The following is a 13379-nucleotide window of genomic DNA, read 5'->3' on the forward strand; positions in this document are numbered from 1 at the left end:
GAGAGTTTTTCCTTTCAGAACTCTCTGCTCTCGTCTGACCCACTTCTCGAGGGAAGTGGGCGCGGCATCTGAACCCCGCGGTTCCGGTTCCCGCTCGGGCTGAGGCTCAGTGGCGGTTGAGCTCGTGGAGCTTTCAGATGGAGCTGGCAGATTATCGGGAGAGGGGCGTTAACCTCGCGGATGATCTACCAGCTGACGAGGGTGAGTTACAGATTAATGTTGAACATCTAAGAAGAGAGAAAATGAGCGCTCTCTCTCTTTGGTGAATCTGTAACTGTTCTCTTTGGGCAGGGCAGGAGTTGGCTGTAATATATATATATATATATATATATATATATATATATATACATAGAAAAGGATGTCAGTTTGGTTGAGACCGAATCATTTCAGCCCTCCTGCCCAGTGTACGCTGAGCTGGTTGACATTATGGGGCGCGCCTCAGACAGATTGCTGTTGCAGTGGAGGCGCGTCTGGGAGGAACCCGCTCATGGTATTTTGGATGGCTGGTTCCTCCCCACCCATAAGCCACCAGCCCGGATGAGCCTTCCATTCGTTTCCGATCTCCACGCTGGGATCGAGAGGGTATGGAAGAATCCGTTCTCCTCACGTCTCTATCTGCATCAGCGGGCTAGTTTCGCTGCTGTGGAGGGAGCCGTGGAGAACGGATAAGTGTCGAGGCCGCCAGTGGACGAGACGTTGGCTAACTATCTCGTCTCTGGTTGGTCCTCTTCACTAAGAGCTCTGACACTGTCATCCAAGCTGCTCAAGACATCTTCATGCTTGAATGACAGAGCGTACACGGCAGCAGGTCAGGCAGGTGCGGTTCTGCACGCCCTTGTGGTCCTCAGGCCTACCAGACCGATCTGTTGCGGGACTCCGGGCCACCAAGCAAGCTGCTGTTCTGTCGGTGCTATGGTGGCCACGGAGAGACATCTGTGGGAGCTCCCACATACTGTGGTTGCCAGGTTACAGGCCTCACCAGGCCTTCCTGGTTATGAGCTCCCACTGATTGTGGTCACCGGGTTACAGGCCTCACCAGGCCTTCCTGGTTATGAGCTCCCACATGCTGTGGTCGCTGGGTTACAGGCTTCACCAGGCCTTCCTGGTTATGAGCTCCCACATACTGTGGTTGCCAGGTTAAAGGCCTCACCAGGCCTTCCTGGTTATGAGCTCCCACACATTGTGGTCGCCAGGTTACAGGCCTCACCAGGCCTTCCTGGTTATGAGCTCCCACATACTGTGGTCGCCAGGTTACAGGCCTCACCAGGCCTTCCTGGTTATGAGCTCCCACATACTGTGGTCGCCAGGTTACAGGCCTCACCAGGCCTTCCTGGTTATGAGCTCCCACATACTGTGGTCACCAGGATACGAGCTCTCACGTACTGTGGTCGCCAGGTTAAAGGCCTCACCAGGCCTTCCTGGTTATGAGCTCCCACACATTGTGGTCGCCAGGTTACAGGCCTCACCAGGCCTTCCTGGTTATGAGCTCCCACACATTGTGGTTGCTAGGTTACAGGCCTCAAAGGGGCCTTCCTGGTTATGAGTTCCCACTTTCTGTGGTGGTCAGGTTATAGGCCTCACCAGGCCTTCCTGGTGAGGAGCTCCCACACATTGTGGTTGCTAGGTTACAGGCCTCAAAGGGGCCTTCCTGGTTATGAGTTCCCATATACTGTGGTAGTCAGTTTACAGGCCTCACCCAGCCTTCCTGAATGTGGGCTCCCACATGATGCGGTAGCCAGACTACAGCCTCACCACCTTCCCTGAGCACTTTGCTCCCACTCTGTGGTCACCAGGCTTCAGGCTTCATTGGCCTTCCTGGTTGTGAGTTGTCACATGTCAGGTTGCAGGCTTCACCAGGCCTTCCTGAATGTGAAACCCCCACTTTTCGTGGTCGCTAAGTTGTAGTGGTGAGTCTTCACATGTCAGGCTGCAGGCCTCAGCGGCCTTCCTGAATGTGAGCTCCCCATGCATTGGGACTATCGGGTGTTAGGCCTTGTCAGGCCTTCCTGATTATGGGTTCCCACTTGTTGTGGCTGCCAGGTTACAGGCCTCAAGTTCGGCCTTTCTGAATTCAGAGTGAAGTACACTAACCCCTACTTCACCTATTATTGTGGTAAATCACATGACGGGATGTCTTGTGTACTTTCTAAAATCCATTTTGTATGGTAAGGGTCACGCGTGGTATGCTTCGGTCCCTTCTTATGTGGCTCAGACCCCGGTCTTCCCTTGGGTCCCACTTTAAGTGGCGTCCTGTCACTGGCTACAGGGACGCCCTTCTCTGGCTAACTTCTGGAAGAAGTAGCTTCCACTTGGTGGAGTAAGCTCCCACAGGTTGTGGTCACCAGGCTGGGTCTCACTGACCTTCCTGAGTACGAGCTCCCACCCAATGTGGTCGCCAGGTTACAGGCCTTACCAGGCCTTCCTGGTCATGAGCTCCCACACACTGTGGTCGCCAGGTTACAGGCCTCAACAGGCCTTCCTGGTTATGAGCTCCCACATATTGTGGTTGCTGGGTTACAGGCCTCACCAGGCCTTCCTGAATTCAGAGTGAAGTACACAAACCCATACTTCACCTATTATTGTGGTAAGTCACCCGACGAGATGTCCTGTGCACTTTTTAAAATCCATTTCTTATGGTGAGGGTCACGCGCAGTATGCTTCGGTCCCTTCTTATGTGGCTCAGACCCCGGTCTTTCCTCGGGTCCCACTTTAAGAGTTCTTAAGAGCTAACTTCTGGAAGTAGCTCCCACTTGGTGTGGTTTTTCAGGTACACCAGGCTGGGTCTCACTGACCTTCCTGAGTACGAGCTCCCACCGGATGTGGTCGCCAGGTTACAGGCCTCACTAGGCCCTCCTGGTTATGAGCTCCCACATACTGTGGTCGCCAGGTTACGAGCTCCCGCATACTGTGGTCGCCAGGTTACAGGCCTTACCAGGCCTTCCTGGCCATGAGCTCCCACACACTGTGGACGCCAGGTTACAGGCCTCAACAGGCCTTCCTGAATTCAGAGTGAAGTACACAAACCCATACTTCACCTATTATTGTGGTAAGTCACCTGACGAGATGTCTTGTGCAGTTTTTAAAATCCATTTCATATGGTGAGGGTCACGCGCGGTATGCTTCGGTCCCTTCTTATGTGGTTCAGACTCCGGTTCTTCACTTTGGGTCCCACTGTAGATGTGTCTTTGTCGCAATACATTACGACAGGCACTTCCCTTGTTCAAGCTATCTCCCACAACTGTGGTTTTAGGTCTGATTAGACCTTTTTCGAGGTAGCCCAACATTGTGGGTCTGTCAGGTTTCTAGCCTCTGGCTTTCCTGAAGGATGAGCTTCCACATGCTGTGGTCGTTGGGTTTCAGGCCGCACAACGTACGGCCTTCCTGACATGAGCCCTCATGTATCGGAGCTCCCCACACATGGGGTCATCAGGTCTTAGGTCTCTTTGACCTTCCTGATTTTTGATCCCTCTCTTACTTCCTCAGTGCTCAAAAGCGAGCACTGGGTGGAAACTCGTGGATTGAGTGTACGATTCCCATTGGTTCGAGGTTGAGTCACACTCTCCGGAGGATCCCGTCTCTGTGATCCGAAACTCGATGGTTTCCGCCAGCTTCGCGGGCCTTCAGTTTTTGGATGCCTTTTCTAGGCAATTTCCAGAGGCTCTGTCTTGGACGGACAGGCTATGGCCAGACTGTGTGTCTTAGTACAGATCACCAGGCCAGCCTGGGGGCATTTCAGGAGGAGTGTTCTCCTGAATAGTGACTGGCTGGGGGTCTCTTTGGCCCCCTAGCCACACTCCCTAGAAGGGACCCCTTCTATTTTGAAGTTGTGGTCCTAAAGCCTTTGAGCTGGCCCTGATTTACTCACGTTATTACGTTCTGGTTTTTCTTGGTTCATTAGCTTGGGCTATGACCGGTAGGGAGTGCTGTCACTGACAGCCCGATGTAACATAGGGTGAGTGGTTTCAGTGTTTCTTGGAATTACTGGTTCTGACAGTTGTCACTGCCTTTCGGCATGCACTCCCCTCAGCATGGCGGAGTGGGTATTTCGTTCCCCATAGCGTCATTCGACGTATTGTTGAGTTCCCTTCGAAAGGGAACGTCTCAGGTTACAACTGTAACCTATGTTCCCTGAGAACAGGGAACGAGACAATACGTCTCGTTGCCATGCCTCGGGGCCTGCCTGCAACAGTCCCTTCAGACGATAGGATGTTGTCACGGTTTCAAGGCGCCCTTCTTATACATCCAGATTGACGCGCTCATCATTCAAGCTGATGATGCACGGGCTGTCGCCGGTCAACCTGATTACTGTGAGTTGATATTTGATTTCAGACACCTGTCACGCCTGAGGCGTTCCCCATAGCGTCATTCGACGTATTGTCTCGTTCCCTGTTCTCAGGGAACATAGGTTACAGTTGTAACCTGAGACGGTTGTTTCAATCCAACTTTGGGTCAAATATGGACAAACCCAATGGCTGGGTTACATTTTTAAATTCAATTTTAAATATTTTTAAATTAATATTTTGAACCCAACGTTTGGGTTTTTTAATTTTCATTAATTTTTTTAAACAACCCAACATTTTTTAGAGTGTGTATATATTTAAAACATAATATATTTAAAACATAATAAATTATATGATAATAAATGATACAAATAATATGTATGTGTATATTTGTTAAAATAGTTATTTAAATATTGTGAAGTATTTTTTTTACGTCATGATGGTATTTGTAAAAAATAAAATGCATATATAAACGCATACATATATGCATAAATAACACACATTCGCACAGTTTTTAACATTCTTATAATGTAATTATTACATTGTAAAAAAGTATTGTAACTGTCTTAAAGGCTTATTTGTATTTTTTGTTTAATAAAATATTGTTATATGGCGGTAGAAATGCATGACTAGTTTTGTAAGATTCACTTAACTTTTTGTAAATGTTTTCCTAGGATTTGATAAAAGAAAAGCATCCTAAATACACTCTAAACAATGCTGGGTGGTTCTAACCCAAGTTTGGGTAAAATATGGACAAACCCAAATATTGGGTTAAAAATCTAATTTCAAACTTCAACTTTCCACTGTTCAACTGTAATTTTTTTAATTGCATTTTTAACCCAACATTTGGGTTTGTCCATATTTGACCCAAATTTGGGTTGAAACAACCCACCATTTTTTAGAGTTACAGTCACAAACTGTAGCATAACTGGTTTTGTGCAAACAAATGGGATATGTCACATGTCGTGATAAATTAGCATAATATAACAAATGACTCGTATGCATGTGATAAAACTAATTAAAGCCAGAAATGGTTTATACATCGTTTCTCATTGTTTTTGTCCCACTTCCACCCAGCAATCCCAACATCCACGAGGACGTTCAGTGTGGCTCCCATTAAACCCCATGGGTAAATGACGGACGTGTTAATTCCATTCCTCCAATCGGCTTTGAGAGAACGCCAAATCCATCTGCACTGTTGCCCTTTCTTTCCCCAAAGACTTCCTGTGACCTCATGACATCTTCACTGTTATCTTCACAGTGGATTATAAAACAGATATTTCTGGTCCTGGATGCTGATTGGCTAATACACCATCACAGCTGTGCAAAAACATTGCACGTATATATATATATATATTGTGTGTGTGTGCATAGTTTTATTTTTCCTTATGTCATGTATTATTACATGTAAATGTGTATATATATATATATATATGCATGCACACACACATAATTAAAATAGCAACAATATACAATCAATATAGAAAATAAAGTTTATTTATGCATTTTATTTTTACAAATACCATCATGATGTATGTAATACTTTACAATATATTTATTATGTATCATAAAATAACGAAAAAGATAACTATTGAAATATATAATTAAATATATAATTGTATAAATATATATATTTTTTATTTTTTCTTATTTTAAATGTGTGTGTGTGTGTGTATGTTTGTATATACTATATATACATATATATATATATATATATATATACAGTATATGTGTGTGTATATAATTATACATTAATAATTATATATATATATATATATATATATATATAATTGTAAATAATTAAGTAATTGTTGATTACATTAACATAGTGGCAGGGCCTTTTTGCTATTCTAAAAGGTTTTCAGGGTTTTGTCAGTGTTATATTTTTTCATAAGTGTTATATTTTTACCACTAGGGTAAGATTGAGTAGTAGTGTTTGGAGACTGCAGCTGTTGGTCGTTTTCCCATGATGTTTTTGTGATGGGAGCACATGTGGCGAATCAGTGACGTGTGAGCTAACAGTGGCCTGCTCTGATGTCATAACCCCGGACCGTGTGTGTCTCAGGGCCATGTGATGGACAACAGGCCAGAGCCCTCAGCTGTGTGTGTGCGAGGCGGCGTGACACGGATTGGGTACAAATATAGCAAAGCTCTTTTGATAATGAAAAGATGTACGTGAGCGTTTTTGTCCCCCGAGAGCAGACGCTCCCCAGAGATGGGCCGCACATTATGAAATGCATCATCCTCTTGTAGTTTGGCAGACTGTTTGTGGAGGCCACATCAAAAACTCAGCCAAGTTCAACGTTTCAGTCATGACACAGAATTCCTTTCGCTTGCTTTATTTTCCTGTCTGTGCTTCAAACATGCTGAACTTCATGATGCATGAGCAATGAAAAAAGCTCTTGCCTGAGATTTTCTTTTTCTGCAGGGATATATTACATTTAAATACAGTAAAGATTTTTATTTAAAATAAATGCTTTCGTTTGAACATGTCTAGTCCCCATAGGATCCTGTAAAAAAAAAATATTGATACATTGATAATCTTCTTGAGCAGCAAATCATCATATTAGAGTGATTTATCATGTGACACTGAAGACTGGAGTAATGATGCTGAAAATACAGCTTTGATCACAGGAATAAACTTAAAATGTAAAAATATTCAAATAAAAAGAATTCACAAAAGTTTTGACTATTTTGGAGCAAATAAATGCAGCCTTGGTGAGTAGAAGACACGTGATCGGACTCATCTCTAGTTGAATAGCAGTGTAGAAGTGTATTGTGTTAAATGTGCTATACGAAGCACATGCATAGATAATGCATAAAATGCATTTATTTTGCATGCATAAAATAAATGCATAGAGCATTGTCATCAACACTTCCAGCATCAAGTAAATGGCTTGTTCTCACCGAGAGCAAAAAGCCACTTGAAGTTTTGAATATATGCAGAATCAGAATTGTGAACCAATGAGATTGCACCGTGGGTGGATCTACACTGTAAAAAAATATTTTCATGATTTATAATCACAACATTTTTTCTTTTGTCAAATCATTTATGTAATTCAGATAATGTCATTGTATTAACTCAATTTTTCCATTTCAATGAACTCAAAATTTGAAGGCAACCAGGTTACTTAATTTTTTTAAGTTAAACCAACAATATTTTAGCAAAAACACGATTAAAGGTATCGCTTTTAGAGCATGGTTGAAGGGTGTGTGCTTTCAAACAATATTTGAAAATGTTATATGCTATATAAACGCCCTAATAATACTGCTAGCTGGTGACTTTAATAAAACATGGCTAAAATACTGTTTTGGACCGAATAACCTCGCTCCAATAAAATCCGAACGTAATATTTAGCGAGCAGGGCAAGCGGGTTCATGCAGGCCGAGTAACTGTTCTATCGTTCCCATCAAACGTCTTGAAAACACTCGAGCCGTCATGTCTCGCTGGGGCCGGAGCGTGCTGTGTGTAGACCGCGCTCACCACACGGAAACATGCCTCTCATTACGTCAAAACACTCCCATCTATGGCCATGCCTACGCTCCTTAACCAGCAAATTCCTTGCATTATTTATGTCGGCAGAAAAGACCAAGTGACGACAATATAAAGGGTGTAATTTGCACGGCCATGGATGTGTTTATGAGCGTGCACACGCACAGATGTTATTACAGGGACCGCAGAGAAACTTTGGTATCTGAGGAGATGTCGTGCTCGGGTTCCTGTCGGCTGTCGGCGTCCGAGGTCACGGTTCACAGCTCTCGGGTCCTGTGGGAAGGTGTTGGGTAGATGTGAAGCAGCGTTTGCACTCACAGCTGAGTTCAGTACAGCGCCGCTGCAGCAAACTGATGACTCCCAGATGTTTAATAAAGCCCGACTCTGTTTCTGTAACACACACATTTTCTGGACTGCTGATTTCTTTAAAAAAAAAACAAAAAAACAGGCATTGTCCACAAATGCTGTTTTCATTTTAAAACCCATTTACCTTAATAAATGGGGTATATGTACTGTAATCTGTTTACGTCTCTCTTTAGTCTTGCACGCAACTTCCCGATGTTTTACCATTTCTCACAGCGTTAACGTTTCACCTCGTGTTTCCATGCAAAATGTTGCTGGACTGTGGGAACGGGAGCTTTGCGTGTGGTTATGTGGACATGTCTCTCTACCTTTGTCCTGTCTCACTCTCTCTCTCAGAAAGTTTGCAGACTTTGAAACTCAAAGACATGCTGTGACTTGGTAAAAAAAAAAAAAAAAAATTTTAAATTAAAAGTATGGATAAATCTCATAAAACCATGGAGAAATATTTTTCCATAACAAAATGAGAGAGATTTTTTCCTACATATTCTCATTACCGTAATGCATCATCCTTTTTTTTATTTTCTAGTTTCCATTTTAATAGATAATAATAATAATTATGGATAATTATGACAAGAATGTAGTATTTTTATTGAATTCATACTTTATTAATTTGCTATTATATATATATATATATATATATATATATATATATATATATATATATATATGAAGAGTTCAGATGCAAAAGCCTCTAAATGCCATTTGAAATTTTCTTCTTTAATGATGATTTTTATCAAAGTTGTATATTTAAGTTCAGTAATTTCACTTAAATGGCAATGATAATTACCTATTAATTGTTATTTAAGTGAAATTACTGAACTTAAATATACAAGTTATCATTAAAGAAGAAAATTTCAAATGGCATTTAGAGGCTTTTGCATCTGAACTCTTCATATATACTGCAGTGCAATGGTTTTTTTTCGCATTACGGTAATGAGAATTTGTTGGAAAATGTGCTCAAACTAATATAAAGATATTGTTTTAAAAAAATCTAACAGGGATACAAAATATAAATTAATTGTATTACTTATTTCTTTGATTTTGGATTGAAATATGACCTGAACAAGCCATGGCAATCGTATATCACTTTATCAAAACAATCCAAAGCTTGAACATTAGCATGAAAGCCCTGTTTTGGACAAGAGTGTATCTAGTGCAAAGGTTTTTTTTAGTAACACTGGTTTATTTTTCACAAAACAATATCTCAATCCCACATTGTAATATTGCTCCATTAAACTGAGCATTTGGGCTCCAGAGGGCTGGGCAGACATTGGATATTGTTCCAGTTTTATGTTTGTGCTCATAACAAGTGGACGGTTTGGTTACCAGCCCCTTGTAAACGAGCTCCTGTGTGGAATGTTTATCAGTTTGTTTCCACTGGATTATCCAGGAATGATTTGCAGTGGGCTGTGGCGTTCTCGCTAATAAAACCAGGAGGGAGACTTTCAGTCTAATTGCCTTTATTTCACTCGTGCTGGTGTCTGGATAGTGTGGCTTCCATCGCTGGCCTTCACTGTGTTCACAGATTAAACTCTGTGAGCCAGGCGTCTTGTGTTTTCATGCTTCTGCCAAATGTGTGTGTTTAGGAGAGGCGACAATCTTATCTCTACACCGTCTTGGGAATTTTCTAAAAACTTCCAGAATCTCTCGATGGCAGAAATCCAGCGAGACGACACACTTCCCAGTAACCCGTACGCTTTGGCTGCTTTCGTATTGTCCTACACTCATTCTACCATGGGTTTGGCTTGGGAAGGGTTTCTCTTGTTTCCATTTTTCCACAGTTACTCATTTCTTACTCCAAATATTTGATTTTTATTTGATGTATACGTGTTCTTTACCCTGTTGGACTTGGACTGGAGGATTGCCGGATAGTGAAATTACCCAAACCGCATACACACACGCACACACACGCACATGCTGAAAACAAAAAAAACTCTCCAAAATGCTCTGTTCACAAAGACACTTTTGTGTTGGCCATCCGTTAAAGGTTTTCTTACCCAAAAGAAAGCAGAACACCTGCCGGTTTAAGACGACCACACAGGCGTCCATATTAAACCTCTTTCTCTGAATTCTTCCCACTCATACAAATGACACAAAACATGTTCAAGCATCTGTTTGGGAAGTATCATTATGTGTTAATTAGTAATGGAGCACAACGTTTTGTTTAAATTGTTAACATGCAAGCATGAATAAGTCTTGTTAAATTAAAAAAAAAAAAAGAAAGAAAGGTGGAAATAAAACCAATACTTTGAAGTCACCCGCATATGTGAATAAGAATGTAATAAAATAAATACAATTATGTTTTACGTAAATAAAATATCAATTTCAGGACCGTTAAGATATGTTGCATCATGATGTTATTTTAAACCACCAAAATTCTTATTATATTCGTCATTTTACTCTTGATAATTCTGATCATTATATTTTTTCTTTATGGATTAATTTCAGGGAAGTACACCAAATACTATCATTATGCATATACACACATATATATATATATATATATATATATATATATATACTATAATGTTACATATATGATTTTTTTAATTGGAAGCTCTTCAGAATAATGTTTTCTTCATGCCATTGGCTTGATTCATCCTTTCAATTTCTATTATTCTTGTTTCCTTATACGCACAAATATGCTGTTTTCTATAACTTTTCATCAATGGTGAATTTTGTATTGAAACTATTCTAATACAAAAGGTTTGGCAGTGTTTCTGTGACTCAACCTTTTTTGAATCAATAGCTGATTTTCTTACTGATATTGTTTTGATGCAATAGCTTAATCTTACTATGACCGAAACTATTAGTGTATATGGTTATACTAGACTTTGACTCCGAATAATAGTGTACTGATTACTACATACTGCACAGCATACATATATGATTTATTTATTATACGTATGAAACACTATGTATTATGCAGAAGCATTTCAAGTAGTATGCTACATGCTTGTCACATGACCTCAACATGTTTAATTTAGAAAGGGGCATCCAGTTAGCCTTTAAAAGTACAGTATGCATTTTGTTTTTTAAATTAGTAATTTAGTCGCCTTAAAAGTTTGTCACTGCACATTTTGATCCGGTTATTTTGTGCACATCACTTTTCCACGGTCGGGCCTAACCGTTCTCATTGCTTAACCATACACATGCGTCAGTCGTCGCCTTTAACGCAGGAGTTTACAGATGGTATGAGAACAATCCTAAGTGGCGATGTCATGCATTTTAACAGCATGGTTAGCGAAACCGTGGCGAGAATACACTGTAATAAGCACTGAGGAAAATCCCGACCTGAAATCGGCTATGGTAATGTGCGTTTCATTTCCAAAACACGCTGTAAGTGGTAGACAATCATGACAGACTGGGCCATATGACCAATCAGAGCAGAGTAGACCAATCACAACAGACTGGACCATCTGACCAATCAGAGCAGAGTAGAAAAATCACAACAGACTGGGTCATCTGACCAATCAGAGCAGAGTAGACCAATCACAACAGACTGAGCCATCTGACCAATCAGAGCAGAGTAGACCAATCACAACAGACTGGACCATCTGACCAATCAGAGCAGAGTAGAAAAATCACAACAGACTGGGTCATCTGACCAATCAGAGCAGAGTAGACCAATCACAACAGACTGAGCCATCTGACCAATCAGAGCAGAGTAGACCAATCACAACAGACTGAGCCATCTTACCAATCAGAGCAGAGTAGACCAATCACAACAGACTGAGCCATCTGACCAATCAGAGCAGAGTAGACCAATCACAACAGACTGGGTCATCTGACCAATCAGAGCAGAGTAGACCAATCACAACAGACTGGGTCATCTGACCAATCAGAGCAGAGTCTCTTGGAAAGGCGGGGTTTAGAGAGACTGAATCTTCAAACAAATGATTTTCAGACTCTTTAAGAAATGAGGTGATGTGCAATGTATATTACAAGAAAATAAAGTGTTTTTTGACATTTGCATGTAAACTTATTGTAGGAACATAATAATTAAAATAGCATAATGGGGCACTTTACCACTTATTGAACTGGATTGAATCAACAATGAACTGACTTGAGCTGAATAATGGAGCTGCTTTACAGCTGAAATTGAATTCGAACAGGATAGTAGTATGTTTTTTGGTCATAGGTTTTGTTTCCAACTACTACCTCCAAATATCCTCTCTCTCTCTCTCTCTCGCCCTCCTTTCTTTACCTCCAGCTTATTTGAAATAATGACAGAAAGAATTACACTGTAAAAATACAGGCTCTGCTCCCAGGAGCAAAAAAGAAAATTGCTGGTTCAAAAGAGTCAAGTCAGCAGTGCAGGAAGGAGGCAGATGGAGATGAAGAAATGATTGGTTGAAATAAAAGTGTGCCCCGTCAGAGCTCGACCCTGATAACGGATGATCTCACCTCCGGCTGGGCAGGTGACAAAGAGAGGGAATTATTGTAAATATCCAGTAATCCGGCTGGCGTGGGTCATCTGAACATGTGTGTGTAGATTTGACTGATGGCTGCTCCCTCTGATCAAACCCTCCTGGGATATTAAAGTTTCAGCACGTCTCTCAAGCTCACTTTATCTTGCGTAAAGGTTGACATAATTCTGAGCGTCAGTGAACGTCAGTCTCGTATACGTCTCTTTTCCTTCTGCTAAAGAGAGGCGGCGTCTTACCACTTTTATTTTACCTGCATGCTGTAATCTTTTAACACAATGACAGCTGCATTCTGCATTTTTTTAATTTGGGATTATTCATTCCAGGTAGTGTGTTGTGCTGTATACTTGTATACTTTGCATGCATACTACAAAAATAGTATGAGTAGTGTGGTAGTGTGCCGTTGAATCTCTTTTTCAACTTTCTCTCTGACTGAATGAGTTTGTGTTCCTATTCTCAGATAAACGTGAGCCGCTCTCTCTCTCTCTCATTAAATATTTCTCCATGGATTTATGCTTCCCGTGATCTGTTTGGGCTAGCGCTCGCACTGCTTTCATGCTTGGCCAGTAAGGCTGCAAGCGTAGAGTGGACTGCTGATAGATAAATGCGGATATTTATCTGAAAATTAAATAAATGCTACGGCACATTCCAGCACAGAGCAGGAACTACAACAAGAGCGCATTGTCTTTTAGGATAAAAGTACAGAAAAGTCTGAGCTGCAAATAAACTAAAATTTAATGAGTTAACTGATTGCGTCACACTGAACTTGGGTTTTCTGAGTAACAAAGGCGCAGTTTGCGAATACTAACATTACAC

The 13379-nt window shown here is 41.4% G+C and overlaps 1 protein-coding gene across 1 annotated transcript in view; it reads left to right on the plus strand.

Annotated features, from left to right (window-relative positions):
• aebp2 (AE binding protein 2) overlaps positions 1 to 5415 on the plus strand; it is a 37090-nt gene extending 31675 nt beyond the window's left edge. The window contains 1 exon segment of the mRNA XM_089126735.1: positions 5358 to 5415. Within this exon segment, the coding sequence (XP_088982861.1) occupies positions 5358 to 5400 (43 nt within the window). The 3' untranslated portion in view covers positions 5401 to 5415.
• The last annotated feature ends 7964 nt before the right edge of the window (positions 5416 to 13379 follow it).

The sequence above is a fragment of the Pimephales promelas genome, chromosome 24 (genome assembly GCF_988280905.1).
Source record: "Pimephales promelas chromosome 24, fPimPro1.hap1.1, whole genome shotgun sequence".
NCBI lineage: Eukaryota > Metazoa > Chordata > Actinopteri > Cypriniformes > Leuciscidae > Pimephales > Pimephales promelas.